At 49.8% G+C, this 19,164-nt stretch overlaps 1 protein-coding gene and 1 long non-coding RNA gene across 9 annotated transcripts in view; one reads left to right on the top strand and one right to left on the bottom strand.

Annotated features, from left to right (window-relative positions):
• The window catches only part of LOC102554789 (uncharacterized), a 111,512-nt gene that overhangs the window by 52,649 nt on the left and 39,699 nt on the right, over positions 1–19,164 (bottom strand). For 6 of the 7 annotated variants that reach the window (XR_010054862.1, XR_005489306.2, XR_010054858.1 and 3 more), the window contains 2 exons: positions 16,714–16,848; positions 10,933–15,888 (listed from right to left, as the gene is read on the bottom strand). This is a non-coding gene — a long non-coding RNA (uncharacterized LOC102554789). Of the gene's footprint in view, positions 1–10,932; positions 15,889–16,713; positions 16,849–19,164 lie in introns of those variants that run through there. The other variant, XR_010054860.1, reaches the window with a different exon arrangement.
• Iqca1 (IQ motif containing with AAA domain 1) overlaps positions 1–19,164 on the top strand; it is a 115,845-nt gene that overhangs the window by 87,789 nt on the left and 8,892 nt on the right. Inside the window, exons 15-16 of one of the 2 annotated variants that reach the window (XM_017596905.3) lie at positions 3,314–3,513; positions 15,634–15,720. In XM_017596905.3, the coding sequence (XP_017452394.2) occupies positions 3,314–3,513; positions 15,634–15,720 (287 nt within the window). Of the gene's footprint in view, positions 1–3,313; positions 3,514–6,523; positions 6,801–15,633; positions 15,721–19,164 lie in introns of those variants that run through there. The other variant, XM_039084725.2, reaches the window with a different exon arrangement.

Genomic DNA, 19,164 nt, shown 5'->3' with positions numbered 1-19,164 from the left:
CAAAAGTGCTTTTCACCTTCCCAGCTGAGGATGGGAAGCCTTGTCTCACTTCCGTACAGGCCCAGCAGAGAAGGGCAGGCTGGGAAGAGAGCTTCTGTGCCATCTCCAGGTCTAGCTCACATTACAGCAACCAGCTGGAGAGATGGCCTCTGAAGTCAATGAGCTGAGAAAGCTAAGGTGGCTGCGTGCCTTCCTTCACACACTACCTTCTGTGGCTGGGTCCTGATCTCCCCCACGGTCCCTCCATCACGGTCCTTCAGACACAGCTCTAGGCTGTGCCTAGGGATGCAGGAGGCACGAAGCCCCTCCCTTCCCTCTGTTTGGTGGTGGCTGCAGGAGGGCAGCCCAACAAGAGGCAGTGCTCTGCTTGCCGCTCTGAAGCTAGAAATTACAGCTTGTTTCGCCTGCTTCGATAACTCTCTCCCGCTTTGACTTAAGAACTTATGTCTGTTGGCAGGAAAGCTCTAAGGCCTCTCCTGACATTACGTCAGAAGTCGTGAATGTGATTTGGGGGCAGTATAAATGTCCAGGCACTATATTTCACATTGCATCACACGCAAATATATTGGAGCACAAGATTTAATGTCAACAAACTCAATGTGTAACGCTCGCAGGACCAGCCTAATAAAATACATTGAGTCTCACACCTTATCGTAACATAATGGGAGTCAGGAGACGCAAGGAGCTACTATTCCTGCTCAGTGTACACTACGCGGGTCCCTTGGCTGGCTATCCCTGCTACCCATGGTTTTCCGTTCTGCCTCAAAAGGACCCCACCCCTGCATGGAGAACACCACCACCCACTCTCCCACCGCACTCTACCCTCACCCCTCGCCACACACCCCCCATCAGCAGCTGCCAGGCCCTCCTGGCCACAGAGTCAGCTGGAAAGCTGGCTCTCCTGAAAGAGTTTTATGTCACCTGTTGGGGATGCAGACACAAGTAGGACAGATGAGCCACGTGCACAGGTATGCCTCCAGGTGTGTAAACTTCACGTGTCACCCCCACCTGCACGTGAATGCAACCTGGGGAGACGCTGGCATCTGCCAACAGTTCCTGAAGCTGCCCCTTGCTCCCCAACACACACATTCATAGGAGAACCCTCATGTGGAAAGTGGCGTCCTGTCAGAAAAGGGATGAGGCACAGCCTTAGGGGACAATGATTGTTTGGATCACTTCAGTGGCAGCCTCTGGCAGAAGCCCACACAGGTTCGTTTCCACACCTGGTTGGGAAACAGAGCCCCATCCTAGGTTGCTAGGACCAGGGCTGAGGCTTCCTTGATGCCCAGGGTATAAGAGAAAGTCCAGGACTTTCCCATCAGGTCCTGGAAGAGGCAGGGGAGACAGGGAGAGTGCGTCCCTGAGTACATGTGGATCACTGTCCGAAGGTCTCTTCCTATGGTCATGTACCCTCTACAACCCTACATCTCTGGATGACAGTAAAGTTAGGGAGAGACAGAAGTAGGGTCAGGACCCAGAACATCAGGCCTCTTGTTTCTCTACAGCCCTCCAGATCTTAGACAGATGCTATGCCCAAAGCTAGTAGTGTCCCGAACCCCTAGACCATGCCATGAGAATGAGGATCCCTGGGTTAGCTAGGTCCCAAGCACAAGGACTTTCCCTGGACCACCCTCTTCCCCTCAGAGTGGCCTCGGTGATCTCCCTAGAAAAGTGGTACCCTGCATTCGCATCTGGCACATCCTCCCTGAGGTCCCATCTGCCCTAAGCTCCTGACACCTCTTCCCAGACCTCTCCCAGCCCTGGCCCTGGCCAACACCCTTGGCAAGCCTATAATTCCCATCCACCTTTCAAGACAGCCAACTACTGCTATCAGTCTCCTCACATGCCTGACACCTCACCAATCAAAATGTATGCTGCTCCCTTAAGACCAACCTGATCAGACACTGTGCCTCCATCACTGGGACCCTCCTCACACACTGCCCCTGGGATCTCCTACTTCAAAGTCCCACATAGATGTCCCCTTCTTCCAGGGTCATCTATGACCTGAGACCCTAGCTGGAATTTTAGCTTCTCTGACATCTGAGGGTCTAGAGGTTCCAAGCGCCCTTTGCCTCGAGTTGTGAGTCCAGCCCCAGCCTGGCTTCCCACTGCAGGCTCACCTCCTCGGGGTCAGCTTCCTTCTGACCATAAACCCTTAGGGGCTCTTCTCAACCCTTAGCAGCTCGTCTCAAGATTTTTCCATATTTAAAACCCATCCTACTCAGCCACAGGAGTGCCAGGGCTTGCCGGAGCCACACCCAAAGCCTCCTTCCACACCAAGTATGAAGGAAAGAGGAATAAAGAGCCTCTCTCCCCCACCAGAAAATTGTCCCTCCACCACGTCATGTTCCTGGAGCCCCTTCTAACCATATAAACCTCGTTTATGTCACCAGAAGGAATATGTAGAATGGTGAGCCACTCTAAAGATATGTTTCTGGCTTTCAAACAATTCCCTGTCTTTTCAAATATTCTTGGAAGGAAAGGAAAGGGCAAATTATATTGAACCAGCCATGGTGGCACATGGCTGTGATCCTAGCATTAGAAAGGCAGAGGGAAAGGATCAGGCCAGCCTGGGCTATGAGGTAAGAACCTGTCTTGTGTTTTATAATTAATATTATTATATTCACATATTAACAGACATAGACAAGACCCAGAGTGTCCAAAACCAGAGCCCGCTGAGGACAGCTGCCCCCGTCTCTGCACTGAACAGCACTGGGTTCTGTGCATCTTGTACTGAGTGCCTACTCTGTTCTGTCACCCCCACCCTCGCCCCACCTGGCCCGAGGTACAGACTGTGCAGATTAGAACAGAAAGCAGGGACAATGAGAATCCAAGCTGCTCTATTGCCTAGTGCCAGGTGGCCTTTGGTCCTGGGGCCAGCTCAGGAGGAAAATCTCTAGGCTTTGGCCCTGGCTCCTTGGCCTTTCCCTCTGTTTCCTATGCTTCAATACATAGTAGAAAAGAAGGTTCTGAGGGAAATGAACACGTCTCCACCAACCTCATTGTCTGTCTCTCTGCATTCTACCACCAACACACACACACCCAAAAAAACTTAGGCAGGCTATTATAGGAATGACCTTTAAAATTATGGGCTTGAAAAAAACAATGCAGGACCAGGAGAGAACAGCTGTCCTGGAGGACTCCAGAGGCCTCAGAGCCCATTGGGGCAGAAGGCGAGCCTTGGGCTTGACGTGACTTGCATGCATTCCTCATGGCCACAGATCCCTTTACTTGATGTAGCACTCTAGCTAGAATAAGGGCCTCTGGTTTTCTGGGCACATTCAACAGCACTGGCCCTTCCCTGCCTTTCCAGGGTCCGCAGAAGTACATGAGAGAGCTCCCTTGGTGAAGTCGCTGCTATTGGCCGGACCCCCAGGGGTAGGGAAGAAAATGCTGGTCCATGCCATCTGCACAGAAACAGGGGCTAACCTCTTCAACCTGTCTAGCTCAAACATCGCCGGGAAGTACCCGGGCAAAACCGGCCTGCAGATGATGATACACTTGGTCTTCAAGGTAAGCACCGTATTTTTCTAGGGCAGCAGACACATCTGTGTTGAGCTCCCCTTTCGCCCTCCTGTAAATTAGCTCATTTCCACATCTGGCTGAGTATCGCACAATTAGAAACAGCTTCTTTGGAGCATAAACACCCTACTGTGGTGCCCAGCCCTGACTCCTGAGGCCACAGGGTTCCTCACTGAGAGGCCTGTATGTCTCCTGGAAAATCAAACCCACGTTTTACTTCCCCAGCTCATCTCACTGTCCTCATCCCCTTTGCACTGTTCCTCATGTGGTACAAATTACAGTGCTCCATTACTCTCTGAGCGCAAGCTCTTTCGGCAGGGCTGAAGGGGTAACCTTCAGGGAGCTAAGCCCAACATAGGAGGGTCACAGACAAGGATGACACAGGGTCACAGACAGCCTCTCAGAGGACCAAATACACTGCCAGCTGTGTGGCTATAGTTAAGTTCCTAACTGCCCCTCAGGGTCCCATCACCAGAATGAAGGAATCTTAAAGAACTCAGATATGAATCTTCTATACGTGATATGAAGATTTTATAAGACGTAATCTCATCTGGTTGAGGACCTCGAGGTTATCCCCCTGTTGATCAACCCACCTTAGCTGTTACAGTGTCAGCGTTGACTATAGAATCCAGTGTGGCTACACACACCGTCCAGGCTGGGCACTAGACTGACTCTACCTTCTCGGAGCCATAAAGCATGGGGAGGGCACTGTCAATGCCACGAGAGTAGAAGTGGCCCCTCCTGGGAATGCTGACCCAGTACATCTTAGATGAGAAAAGGTAGCAGAGGGCTGTGTTCCCTTAACCACCCCTTAACACGGGGCCTTAGAGAGTGTCATTCTTCCCTTCTTTCATGATTGTAGCAAAGGAACCTTACAGCACAGCACTTCTGCTAATGTGTTCCGCTTGTACGACAACTTTTGCAAACTGTCTCTTGAGGACCTTGCCTACTTTGTGTGGATGGATGTGTGAGCAGGTGTGTGGTTTTATTTGCATTTGTAGCAGGGGTTAGCAGGCAGCCGCATGTGTGAGCACATGTGAAAGCCAGAAGTCAACCTTAGCTGTCATCCTTCAGATACCACCCACCTCATTTTAGGAGACAGGGCCTCTCACTGGTCTGGACTCACTAAGTTGGCTGGACCACCTAGCCAGCAAGCACCAGAGATCTTCCTGTCTCCACTAGTCCAGCCTTGGAATTAGAAGTAAATACCAATGCCTAGCTGTTTTAAGTGGATACTGACCAGTTCAAGTCTTCGTGCTTTTACAGCAAACACATCTCACTATCTTACCGGCCCCTTTGCTGCTTACCTGCCATAGCTTCCATTGGCTTCAGGGTTTGTTAGAATTTGTGTATATCCTAGATGCAAGTCTTCCTCACACATGAATTGTAAGCACCAGCATTTACAAGCATCTAACTACCCCAGACATTCTGTGCACAGCATATTCATGCTGTTTAGTTCAAACTATCAACTTGACAACACCTAGAATCACATGGGAAGAGAATCTCCGAGATGAACTACTTAGGTCTTGATGGTTAATCGATGTAGAAAGTCATAGTCCTCCGTGGGCAGCACCATTTACTAGACAGGGAGGGCATCTTGAGCTGTGCAAGAATAAAGAAATCAAGCTGAACACGAGAAAGCAAGAGAACAGCACACACCATTCCACTCTGCTCCAGACTGTGAATGTGATATGACTAGCTGCCTTGTCTTCTCCGCAATGATAGACTGCAATCCAGAAGTCTAAGCCAAATAAATTCTTCCTACACTATGTTTCTTCCCATTCCCTCCACCCCATACCCTCCTGGAGCTGAGGTCCAAACCCAGAGCCTTTTGCTTGCTGTGTAAGCACTGTTCCACTGGGTTAAACTCCCAACACCCCACCTTGGAGTGGTGGCGCACACCTTTAATCCAGCACTTGGGAGGCAGAGGCAGGCAGGTGTGAATCTGAAGCCAGCCTGGTCTACAGAATGAGTTCCAGGACAGCCAGGGCTACATGGAAAAGAAACCTGTCTCAAAAAACAGGACAACGAACCCCACTTCACTGTTGCTTTTAGTCCGGATATCTTATCACAGCAACAGAAATAAAACTAACTTATTCACGTCTCATAACAGCCTACGGACAGAGGCACAAAGTGAAGGAAGAACTGGGTCATAGTGCTGCTCTGAGACGCCCAAAGTCCGGCTGCAGCCTCCATGTTTCATAGCCTGAGTTATGAACACACAGCTTGTGCCTGGGTCTCTTCACTCCCCACACAACTCCTGGTGTGACTCTGGGCACAGCCAGTGACCTGATCATTGTGTTCAACTTGTAGGAAAGTGAGAGCCCTCGTCTTGATCATAGATAAGTGATCACTGCACTTATCAGAATTATCACAACCCGACATCATGTGGACAGGAGATGCTAGATGTCCGGCCATTAAAATGTAAAACAGCACATCATTCGCCTAGGCCTCTTGGTGTTGGGCGCCTGACATACACCTCATTAGGTTTCACCTTTGTTGTGTATGTAACTTATTAATGAAAGACCCAGAAGTCTCAGGAGTGGGAGTCATTCAATTAAAGACTGCTCCAAGAGGCTACTCCCCCCCCCCCATGACTGACAGAACAGCTATCTGCACTTAATTAACCAGAGGAAGGCAGGATTAGGAGCCTGCTTTTTTGAGTCAAGGGCAAGAAGCCTGAGGATGTGGCTCACTATAGACCATAGGACCCAGGCCATGGCTTGAGAGCAGCAAGGCTGACTTTGGTGGAATTTGCTGGAGGTGAACAACAGAACCCACCAGCTTGCACCTAGACTTGAGGAAGATGTTGGCTTTTCCCTGATGGCCTGTGGCTCTTTTCTTCCTCCTCCCACACAGTCAAGGGCCAGCACAAGAGTGAGAGGAAGAGGGCTATGATGGCTGTTCTGCCAGGAGGTCACATCTAGGTCATGCAGACACACTAGCCTGCAGCCAGCGAGCAAAGAATGCACAAAGCTCTTACACCCAGTTCCTTCTCCAGGAAAGGACCCTGCCCAGATGTGCTGCTCTCCAAGGCTTGTGCCACAGTCCCAAGGGGAGCCAGACAGCTCTGCTCCATAGCTCCTGGGCATGAGGACTGTGATGGATAACTTCAAGACACTGCTGTTGTGTGTGGTGGTGTGACTAACCTAGATCTCTGAAGAATGTGACACATATGTGACGCAGGCCACACCTGACCTCATGAGCTGACTAAATGAGGAAAGGAAGGGGGCAACAGGAAAAGATGACTCTGTCAGTAAAGTTCTTGCTAAGCATTGTGAGAGCTTCACATCTGTCTCATGCACCCACACAGAAAGCCAGCTGTGCTCATTCCAGCGCCGGGAAGGTGTAGTCAAAAGGATCCCTGATGCTTGCTGGTCTGCCCAGCCTAGCCTTTTCAGCAAGCCCCAGATCCCGGTGAAAAGCCATGTCTCAAAAAACAAAGAGGACAGACTCAGGGAATGATGTCTAAGGTTGATCTCCAGCACCACATGCACATACACATACCTGCATGCCCGCACACATGGACACGCACACCCGCACCTGCATGCCCAGTGTGGTGGTGAGGAGGAAGGAGAATCAGGAAGAGGGAGAGGGGGACCGGAAACATTGCATCATGTACAGATGTCTCAGTGCAGCATCGGGTATGAAAATCAAGGCATCTGGACACCGAGCATAGATCCTGAGAAAGTCTCTGTGTGAAGCCACGGTCACCTTCCACAGTGTTGAAGGTAGTTTCAGATTGAGACGTGGAGGAGAGGTGGATCCCCAAACATTTTCCTGTGAGTGTAGTTGGCTTCTAGGAGTTTTAAGTCAATGGCAGGTTTAAGCAGGATGTGTGGAGAGTTCACTGGACTCGTCCTCACTCGCATATCTCCTCAGCCACCAGCATCCCACAGCGCACATGTGCCATGGTCCAGAACCCACAATGCCATGCCATCAACACCACAAGACTATGCTTCCTCATGTATACCTTTTAGTGGTGGCCATCTGGGTAGCCAGAGAGATCTCTGTCTTGCCTTCAGCACTTAGTGCTGGGGGGACAGAGTCAAAGAGGAGAACATCAGAGAAGGAACTCAGACAGAATCAGACGCAAAGTCCACCCCAAACTGAGGCCATAGCAGCTTGGGAAAAGGGAAAGGAAAACAGAATGATGAGAACCCTTGGCCACAGAACTACACGGTAGGTGTAGTTGTGTCTCTGCCTCTGGTGATAAGGAGTTAAAGAGGACAGAAACAAGGGGAGCCATTTCTCCATGGAGGCACTAGTCTTAACTGCCCTCCAAAGACACATGGGGTTCCAAAGAGACTGTGGGCACCTGCATTGCCAGCAGGGTGTGAGGGAATACACTGGACATTAAGTCCCTGAGTACTGAATCAGAGACTGCTGTGTTGTATATGAGGGTGTCGGGGAGGGGGGCTAACCTGTGGCCAGGCTTGGATGGAAGGATGCTTCTCCACCCTGACACACTTAGGAGGGAAGATGAAGTATTGATTAGTTAAACCTGTCTGGGGAGTTACTTGTGCCTGAGTATTCGACCCATATATATCCTGCTCTTCCCAAGTTGCCCCAGCATTGGTGCAGCCTGGAGAGAGCCCTTCAGCCCTTATGTAGAGGGGCACACATTGGGAGGAGCAGGGCTTTCAGAACACAATGCCCCTCCATCCAAACTCCTTCCCCTTATGACTGTGACAGCACCATTCTGTCCAGGTCCTGGTAGCACTGGTCCACCTACAATACACTGCGCACCAGAATGACCAGCCCCTGTCCTGAGTCCCTGCATCCCTAGTCGTCCTTCTCCTCTCCCCTGCCTCAGTTTACCTCAATTCCACCAGCCAGGCTCCAAGTTTTAGGACATTTCTGCTCTTTTGTTAGTCATCAGCTTCAAAACAAAGGCAGCCTCTTGCTAGAACTTGAAATCACTTTGTTGAATTATAAAATGTAACACAAGAAGAAAGGAATTAGCAATAGGATGTTAAATGGAAGGCTATAGAAGAAAGCATCTTCACTCACGTACTGTTCAACTTAGTAGGGTAAATTTAGAATGCGAACCCCCAGTAGCCTGAACCCTTCTATTCCTCTTCAACATGGCAGCACCTCACATACAGACCAAGAATACCTGCAGGCAGGGAGGGGGTCCCCACCACAGAAGGTCCCCTCCCTCCTGCTAAAAGCATGGAAGTAAGAGTGAGTGCATGAAGGGATGAGTGTGTGTGGTTCCAGCCTGGTAAACTGAGGCAACAGCTTAGAAAGCAGTTGTTGGGATTTACTGTTATTTTCCTAAAGTTCTCCATATCCAGTGAAGAACCCTAAAAATCCAGGGCTCATGTCTGTGACTTACATGATATAAGCATGTTCTAACAGCTAAGCCAGTATGTTCTGAGGTCTGATGCATGCGGTGACCATTGTGCAGTGTGCTCGGAGGACTCAGAACTCAGTAACAGAGCCCTCCTTGTTTTGATGAAGATCAGGCTTAATTGACAGAGACATTGGATATTTGATAGGACTGCAGAGCCCTCTGCTGGCCATAGAGGGAACTATCCCACACTCCTTTAGAGGTTCAATTACATTTAATTGGCCATGACCTCAAACTATCTGCATAATTTAAATGAGGCTTCTCCATAACTCAGTGAAAATTAAAAGAGCAAAAGATACCATTTTTCATTAGCAAATTATCAAATCTCTTTCTCTTTTTGGATAATTCTCACACACACAAAAGGAGGATGGACTAGCAGACCCAAGCACTTGCTGTTGGTAAACAAAGCCTCCAAGGGAGAGACAGACAGTTAGACAGGCAAAGATTCTAGAAGGCTGGGGGACAGGTAGAGCCTCCAGTAACAGAATGTTGAGTTCTTAAGATGTGGGAATAACATTAATGAGACCCTGACATCCCAGTCATTCAGACCTCCTCCACTCCAGTCAAAGGAGCTATGAGGAGCTGAGTCACTTGATTGATCCGTTTGTTGACTAGGAAACCGGCTACAGCCTGGTAAACATCATGGTGGCTTTAAAAGCTTTTCTTTTAGGGTAGAAACAGCCTGGCCTTGCACTTGGTGAGTTAGCAGACTTCATCAAGGAACTTTTGAGGCCAGAGTCTCCTTGCACAAATGTCATGGCCCTATAACGGCTTACTGATCTTCAATGATTATCTGGTGGAATAATTCAAGTTTGCGTTGGAAGGAACATGCTCATTCCAGCAGGAAACTGGCCACATTCTCCCCTGGATCATCTTCGGCAAAATACTTTTTAAACGATGAACATATGCAGGTCTGACACCAGTTAAACAGTGAAGGGCACAGATAGGATATGAAAACACAGTCTAGTATTTTGTGCCCTTTCAGCCCCTGCCTGATATCTGCAGGCTCTTATAAAGAACACGCATTTTTATATTTTTGGTTGTGAGCCTAGCCTTTAACGGCTGAGCCATCTCTCCAGCCCGAACACGCATTTTTAAACTGATGGGATCCACACCGTGACCATGAACACTGAGAGACTAGTAACAGCCAAGGCGTGCAGGGCCTGCTTCTTCCCAGAGTCAGGTTGCCTGGGAATACAGCCCAAAGTGGGTACTAAACTCCATCTCAGACTAAGTACAAGCATGAGATTGAATACCAACATGTACCATAAGAGAAAGTTGAGAAGAACTTTGTAGAAAGAGACTGGGCCTGGCATGGCCTTTTGAAATCTCAAAGCTCACTCCCAGTGACACACACTCTCCCACAAGGCCACACCTCCTAATCCTTCTAATCCTTCTCAAATAGTACTACTCCCTAATGACTAAGCGTTGGAATACATGAGCCTATAGGGGCCATTCTTATTCAATCACCACAGCAGCTCTCAAGTTCTGCAGGGTGGCTTAGTTGACCATCATTTATCGTGAACCCCGAGCCAGAGTATTATCTACAGCAATGCTGACAGCAAAGTTGACACACAATCTGGCCTAAGCTGCTATTTTGTCACAAAGCAGAGCTTAAGGACCTGGACAAAGAAGATGTGTGCCACACTTTTAACCAGTGACAGATGAATGGCCCAGAGTATGCATGCTTTAGTTCCCATGTGGTGGTCCCTACCTTTTCACCAGGGGTGGGAAGATGATGACAGGAAGGGTCTCCAGGAGGCTGCAACTTTAAAACCACGCAACCCCCGTGTGATTTCTCTCAGGCCCTGTCCCCCCCAGAAGTTATCTGAGAGAATAGCCATCATATGTCCCCCGAATGCCCATCTAAGTACTGGTAGATCTAGGAAAGGTCAGAAGCCTTGTTCAAGACATGCTCGAAATAAGAGCCATGAATGACAGCCCCTCATGTTATTAAGAACATTTTCTATCGGGGGTGGGTGGGTGGGAGGGGCAGCCTGCAAGACAGAGCAGTGCTCACAGGGTCAGGGAACCTTCCCCTCTCTGTGTCTGGTGTGGAGGGGTTTGTAAAGACAGAAAATGCCTGAAGACAGATGTGAGATGGACAGAGTCAAGGGTTCTGCTCTAGGACTCAACTAACTGGTGGGATCTCCTTAGCAAGTATATCTGCCCAACACCTCTACCAAGATGTCCAGTTGTACAGTCTTCAGAAGAAATCCAACATACACACACACACACACACACACACACACACACACACACCCCAAATTTGACCATCTAGGAGTCCTGACTGGGTTCGTTTCTCTCTGCCAGTTAAGGAAATAAAAGGCAGGAAAAATCTGAAGAGCAACAGGCAGCAGCATAGAAATCTCAAGCACCACAGACAGAGTCAGTAGCTAAAGCCAGCGTTTGTTGGTGGTAAGGAACCACATTCGTACAGCAGGAACACAGAGAAAAATACCCTCTGCAAAGCAGAGGGGCTGGGCTAAGAAGGCAAAAAATAAAACCCAGTCTCTTCTCAAGGCTTTTAAAGCCTCTGGGATTTCCTCCCCTACCTGAAGGTTGGTCAGTTTGAAGGCAGATATGGTGGGTGGGTGGGTGGAACTGTTGTTGTGTGACAAGTCCTGGTCCAGCCTGGAATTCGCTGAGCCAGGCCATCACCAAGGGGCCTCCTGGTGGGAGACCAAAGCCTACAACTGCAAGGCCTCGCCTCACTGCCCAGTGCTGTGCAGGCACTGGAAGTCCTGTGGCCACCGCCACTCAGCTTCCCCACAGAAAGGACAGAATTAGAGATTCATGCGCCCAGGAGCAAGGTGACTATGGTTTTCATGACCTTTCTGCTAGGCTGACAGAAGAAAGGACAGGCCCAGTGATAATAGACAGGAAGTGAAGGGAGAGGGGATCATGGGGAGGGGGAGGGTCACGGGGAAAGGGCAGGAATGATGGGAGGGGCAGAAGCATTGGGGTAATCTGCTCAAACTGTACATATGTCTCATATATATGTATGAAATGGCCTCAAATAACCATCTATAATCATAACTTTTAAAATTTAAAAACTCTGATGCCAGATGGTACCCAGCCACTTAAGTGCCATTTCTCAGCCGGGACATCATGGTCTAGAGCAGTGGCTCTCAACCTTCCTAATGCTGTCGCCCTTTAATACAGTTCCTGCTGTGATGCCCTCCTCTTCCCCTGCAACCATAACGTTACTTTTGTTGCTACTTCATAACTGTAATTTAGTTTTGCTACTGTCATGAATCATAATGTAGAGGTCTGTGTTTTCCCATAGTCTTAGATCTCTGTGAAAGGGTCAAAGGGTCATGACCCACAGGTTGAGAACTGGTCTAGAGTCTCCTGTGTCATCCCAAGGAAAGCTAGTGTGACGTGTGGAGAGGAGGCTGCATCTTACTCCAGCTCCTCTTATGCTCGCTCCTGTACCATCTACCGATCAGCCCACACAAGCATGGTGGAGTAAAATTCTAAGCACAAGTTGGCAGCCAGCGCTCCCCGATACTGTCTCCCTCTAACCATCTTTTCTCATGGCTTCCCAGCCAAGGCCTACATCCTGCCCTGTTTCTGTGCCTCTCTCTAAGTCCCTACCACCTGGCAAAGAGTTGGCACCCAAACACGATGGATTTCACAGTGCGGGTCTGAAGGAGGATCGCTGGCCTCAGCCCCTCTCTCTGCAATGCATGTGCAGCCTTCCCTAGAGACTCTTAGAATATTAAAGCTGGAGTCATTTAATAAGATGCTTTGACATATCTGGGCACTAATTTTATTATAAAGGACTATAGATGAGGGAGAGAGAAGCAGAGAGGGTGTCCCTTTTATCCAGAGGCATATATCCACCCCAGGATGACAGCTGCGGGGCAAGGGGCTGGTTTGTGCCGGTCACTCCTCAGATCATTGGTTTGAGGTTTTTTCAGCCCCCACCTTCACTAGCAGCCATGCAAAGCTACACCAGAGTTTGAGGGGATGGCAGTGGTGGGCTTGGGATTTGGAGAGAAGGGAGAGGCATGAGAAGGGCCAGGCCAGACTGTTTTAATCTGTTACGAGCACAGACTGAAAGGTGTGTGTGTGTGTGTGTGTGTGTGTGTGTGTGTGTGTGCGTGTGCGTGTGCGTGTGCGTGTGCGTGTGCGTGTGTGTATGTGTGAATGTACTTAGCAGTCCATGTGTGTGGAGTCAGAGGTCAGTATTGTTTGTCGTCCTCAATCATTCACCACCACCATTTTGTTTTGTTTTGTTTTATTAGATATATTTCTTTACTTATATTTCAAACCTTATTCCCCTTCCCAGTTTCCTGTCCATAAGCCCCCATTCCCTCCCCTCCACTCCCCCATACATCCCCCTTATTGCCCTCTCCCATATTCCCCTGCACTGGGGGTCCAATCTTGGCAGGACCAAGGGCTTTCCCTTCCACTGGTGCTCCAACAAGGCTGTTCTCTGCTACATATGCAGTTGGAGCCCTGGGTCAGTCCATGCATAGTCTTCGGGTAGTGGTTTAGCCCCTGGAAGCTCTGGTTGGTTGGCATTGTTGTTTTTATGGGGTTGCAAGCTCCTTCAACTCTTTCAATAATTCCTCTAATTCCCCCTAAAGGGGTCCTATTCTGTTTGGTGATTTGCTGCTAGCATTGACCTCTGTATTGGACGTGCTCTGGATGTGTCTCTCAGGAGAGATCTATATCTGGTCCCTTTCAGCATGCATTTTCTAGCTTCATCAATCTTATCCAGTTTTGGTGACTATATATATATGGGCCACATGCGGGTCAGGCTCTGAATGGCCATTCCTTGAGTTGCTGCCCTAAACTTTGCTCCATATCCCCTCCTCTGGATATTTTTCCCCTTTTAAGAAGGATTGGGGGGCTGGGGATTTAGCTCAGTGGTAGAGCGCTTACCTAGGAAGCACAAGGCCCTGGGTTCGGTCCCCAGCTCCGAAAAAAAGAACAAAAAAAAAAAAGAAGGATTGGGAGCATCCACATTTTGGTCATCCTTCTTCTTGAGCTTCCTGTGGTCTGCACCACCTTGTTTTTTAAGACAGGGTCTCTCACTGAAACTGATCCGCCTGCTTTGGCTGGACAGCTTAGGCAACAGACCCCAGGGATCCTTCTGTCTCCAGCTCCCAGCACTGAGATACACAAAGCACTATGTAACCTCCCTCCTAGGGGCTGGGGATCCAAGCGCAGGGTCCTCATGCTTGCACAGCAAGCCTTTCTTAACGAGCCATCTCCCCAGCCCCTTGACTGAACTTTTGTTCTCTTTTTCTCTGGCAATCAAAATCTAGGAAAGGAAAAAATGTCTGTTGGGTTCTGGTGCCAAAAATAAACCACAGGAAGGCAAGCCAAAACAAAGTCCCCATGATGGAGGTTACCCCAAATTCATGAGGTCACAGCGGTTTGGGATAGGGCTCATTAGAAGAACCAACGTCCATGAAGAAAGAGAGCTAGGCTTGTAGCAGCAGAGAGTGTTTGTGTCTTCATCCTCCACGCGATCATCTCCAGAGCCCTCGGTCCTCTCCCCTGAGATAGGGACTTGGGAACTGTCCACTTCTGGTATAGAACAGACAAGGAACCACCATATGCATCTGCATCACCCCTGCTTCCCACACCATGCCTGCCTCTGTCCTGCCTCTGCCATTTTGGAGCTGTGCAGCTCAGGTCACCTCTGCCCTTCAGTGTCCCGGTCTATAAATAGGGTGTTTTTAATGGGACCTACTCTGTGGGATTAAATTGAGGACATCACATGCATGCTGGCTCCGGCGTGTGCAGTGCCTGTGCCGTGTGCCTGGTACGAAGTAGCCCTGCTGCTCACTGCTGGCCCGCCCTCGGCTACACAGTGTCTGAGGACTGGGGGTTAAGAATAAGACTTGGATTCTCAAGCTCTATGGCCCAGCGTCTAAAGGCCAAATGCCTCCCCAACTGTGCCAGCTCCTATGGTTTGCTGAGTGTCCTAATGTGTTGGGGGACACAGATGCATGTGACCCAGGTGTTGGACAGAGCTCAATCAATGTCTTCTTTGTCTCTGAGATATGTAATCTATTTTCTCACTTGGCACATAAAGCAAGGGAAACACACTTGGCCATCCTCCCCTAATTTCTATCAGTCGGCGAGTAAATAACGTTGCCCTAACAAGAAGCATATAAATATGAGCTCCTAACACTGGCCACACACTGCAGCCGATGTCGCCTTTACCCGCCACGGTTTCTCACAAAGTGCAAACTGCTGCAAAATACTTGAACTCCACTACTGGGTGGGTGCTTTGAAGAGATTGTTAGGCGTGTGGCAATTATTCACATGCCTTGGTTAAGTCCAGTCCCAACTCTGCCATGAATCCCTGCTCGCTCTAGAAAGGCCCGGAGCCACCATCCTGCAGGGGGGTCTCAGTCACAAAGGCACCAGTGAACAGAGACATACAAATAGCATCACGGGAGCCTGTGATGAAACTGTCTTCTCATAGCAAGCACCTGGGAATGTGAGTGGCCCGTGATTAAAGCACGTGGCGTGGGTCCCATTCGCTTTCAGCCGAGAACCAGGGGCCTATGACAAACCAAGCCAGGCAGGGGCTCTGGGCTCTGATACAGGAATGTGTCCATTAGGACGGGCCTACAGTGGCAAAGTGCATGGGTGATAGCCTCGATGAGGCAGGTGACATCGAGGGCCTGCCTTCCTCAAGGTGTGCCAGTCACGCTTCAAGGGAAGAGGACAAGTGTCCCTCAGGAAGAAGCGTTCACCTCGAGGCTGGCTCTTGTCCTCTGCAGGTAGCTCGCCAGCTTCAGCCGTCCGTGGTGTGGATCCAGGACACAGAGAAAACCTTCTACAAGAAAGTCCCGCAGGCCGAGAAACGGGTGAGTCCTCCTGGCTGCTTAGTTTTCATTCCCGACGGCTCCCCTCACAAGGGGACATCTCCACTTTTGAAGAAAGTCTTAGTTTTCCAAGGAGACGCGGGGGCTTTAAGTCCCTCCACAGAAGACTCTCTCCGTAAGTGCTTGTCAGGGTTTGAAAGAAGCCAGCGCCTTGAATTTTATGAGGCATAATTTGGAAGGGGAAAAAAATGCCAGAGAAAGGGAAGGAGGGAAGCCAAACATGATTCAGAAGAAAGAAACAATTCAGAGAACTTTGCTCAGTTACAGCCAGAGGCGCACACAGAGTTATTATTACCACTTCCTATTGTTCAGAATAATAAATAGCAAAGGGCCCGAAATTCTCGAACAAAGGCCATCAACAACACAGCTAAGTGCCCTGCGTCCAGAGCCTCTGGGGAGCTCCGTCTCAATTGCTTCCTTCCTCCGTTTCTCTCCTTTCAATGGCCCCTCCCCCACACTTCCCCCCACAAATCACCAGAAAATTTCCCACAAGTTTAAAAAAAAAAATCACAGATACACAGGCTTGTTATTCCACACCAATTTGTACCAAAGCAAATAGTGGTTAGCTGCAGATTTCTGATTAAATCGGTAAGGATTTTAATCACTTATGTATTATACATTTTCAGCAGGTAGAGGTGATTTGGGTAAAGCCTGAAACTCAATCTTTGCTTCTCCAAATGAGCCCTGATTGCCCTGTCATTTCAAACCCTCTTAGGAAGACTCGTTTGTTACATATAGTTCATCTGGGAAGCCAGTGTTAGCGCCCTCTACTGACCATGTTGAGACATTGGGGGGGGAAGTCCCAGTCTGCCTTCCAAAGAGCAGCCCAGGGCTGGGCTTAGCCAGGGTTCTCACACATGATGTCGTCAGAATGTGGATTGCTAACAGACAAGGCGATTCACTGTCCCACAGGACTCCAGCCTGGGTGATGTGAAACTCAGGAGGCCTGGGCTGCAGGCCGGCTGTGCCACTCACCTTAGCTGGCTGTGCGTTTGTCATCAAACTCGACCCCTCTCAGTCTCTACTTATTTAGTCATCAGCCAGAAGAACCTCTGAGTTCAGGAAATTTGTCTGGCTTCCTCTTCCAAGAGCCCTTAGCTCTACAGCAACCTAAGTCCAAAAAAAAAAAAAAATCTTTAAAAAATCTGAGGAACACGATAAAAGAGAGATCCAAAGGCGAGTGGGCAGCCGCAGCAAGTGAGATGCCTCACACGGGGAAGCAGCCAGGCAGGAAGCTGGTAGAGATGGAGAAGTCAGTGGTACAGATGAGCCACCTCTCCAGACCCCACAACCGCCACCCACAGCTGGCTCTGTTCTGTAGAGCATGGAAGGTTCTGGAGGCACAGCCTTACTGTGGACAAATTAAATGTTTGCTCTGTTCACATCGTGGTTAGAAGAACCTTTCCTGTCAGAGGAAAGACCACAAATCACACAGGCTGGAAGAGCCTTAATGCAGAGGGGACTTTTCCTTCAGATGCAGGTCTGCAGATGAAAAGCTCTGGAATTCTTCCCCTCCTCTTCCTCCTCCCCCCCCTCCTCTTCCTCTTCCTTCCCCTCCTCTTCCTCCTCCTCCCCCTCCTCTTCCTCCCCCTCCCCCTCCCCCTCCTCTTTCCCCTCCTCTTCCTCCTTCTCCCCCTCCTCTTCCTCCTCCTTCCCCTCCTCTTTCTCCTTCTCCCCCTCCTCTTCCTCCTCCTTCCCCTCCTCTTCCTCTTCTTCCTCTTCCTCCTCTTCTTCCTCTTCCTCCTCTTCTTCCTCTTCCTCCTCTTCTTCCTCTTCCTCCTCCTCCTCTTCCTCTTCTTCCTCTTCCTCCTCTTCTTCCTCTTCTTCCTCTTCCTCCTCTTCTTCCTCTTCCTCCTCTTCTTCCTCTTCCTCCTCTTCCTCCTCCTCTTCTTCCTCTTCCTCCTCTTCTTCCTCTTCCTCCTCTTCCTCCTCCTCTTCTTCCTCTTCCTCCTCTTCCTCCTCCTCTTCTTCTTCCTCTTCCTCCTCTTCCTCCTCCTCTTCTTCCTCTTCCTCCTCTTCCTCCTCTTCCTCCTCTTCCTCCTCCTCTTCTTCTTCCTCTTCCTCCTCCTCTTCCTCTTCCTCTTCCTCCTCTTCTTCCTCCTCTTCTTCCTCCTGCTGCTCATTCCTGTTTCTCCATGTCAGCCCAGCCACCTCAGAATTTTCAGAAAAGTCCAGTGTTGGGGGTGCAGGGATCCACACCCCCAGCTCTACCCTGGCAGACCCTCGCAGGTGCCTGCCTCATGGTGTTGCTATAAGCAGCCGGTCAGTCACGTCAGAGACGAAGGTAATGACTGAGACAAGGGCGCCTGCTCCTGCATTTACTGCACCATTACCCTTTGTTACTTCATCTAGCCCAGGCCTTCCCTGCTGCCACAATAGGTCTCCACCGGGGAATTGCTTGCTTTGTTGGCGCTGGCTGCGATGCTCATTTTGTGGAGCTAACTGCAGAAAAGCAAATTGAAATTGCCGTGTGGATGCTAGCCACTAATTTGAAATTGCACACGGTAATACAGTCGTGAGAGACTGACAGGCCAGCCGTGGGGGGTGGCGGATGTGGAGGTGGCCAGCTAATCAGGAGCTGTTTCCCAGCGTGATTGATGAGCAGGCCCGTGCTGAATGAACAGCTCTGAAATGGAACTGTACCGGCCTGAGCACTGGGGAGCCGTGGACCGGATGAACACACCCCTGCTTTCCTATTCCCCATCCAAGAGAATGCACACCTCCTTGGTGTGACGGTGTCACCGTGGATGCCACCCAGGATCAACATTTGTCATCCAAATAGGCTACTTAATTTCAGATCTCTCTGCCATTTCAGGACAGGCAAGTATCAATATCCCGCCTCAGAAGGGAGAAAGTGGGCACTGCCATCACCATAGCAACTGGGCTACTAAGGGTGAATGGGCTCAGCCAGGCAGGTGTGTCCCTGTTTCGAGCCTTGCAGAACCCTCAGGTTAATCGTTCCTCCACCAGTCTTTGGGGGGCTCACACGCACACCCCTCACATCCTACCCATCCCTAACGGGCTTGCTAGCTCTACTGCTTCTTAAAGGCCTAGTCTACCCTTCCCGTCTCCACACCATAGAAAGTGCCTTTGAAAAGCACCACAGCACAGAAGTAGCACAAGACCTCTCCAAGAACTACAGAACCGTTGAGCGATTTCAAAGACCTAAACAGACCAGAAGACATTCGGCATGCGTGGTTAGGAGATTTAATGTTGCTAAGATGTAGTCGTTAGGCTCCTGACTGCGATAAAACCCTGACCAAAGCCAACTTAGTGAAGGAAAAGATGTGGTACATTAAGGGCAGCCAGGGCAGGAGCTTAAGCAGAACCCAGGGTCAGGAACTGGAGCCGAGACCTTGGGGATGCTACTCACTGGTATGGTCCTCATTACTTTCTCAATCCTGCTTTCTTAACAACTCAGATCAC

Source organism: Rattus norvegicus, chromosome 9 (assembly GCF_036323735.1).
Source record: "Rattus norvegicus strain BN/NHsdMcwi chromosome 9, GRCr8, whole genome shotgun sequence".
Classification (NCBI taxonomy): domain Eukaryota; kingdom Metazoa; phylum Chordata; class Mammalia; order Rodentia; family Muridae; genus Rattus; species Rattus norvegicus.
This window is presented reverse-complemented; position numbering and strand designations above follow the sequence as displayed.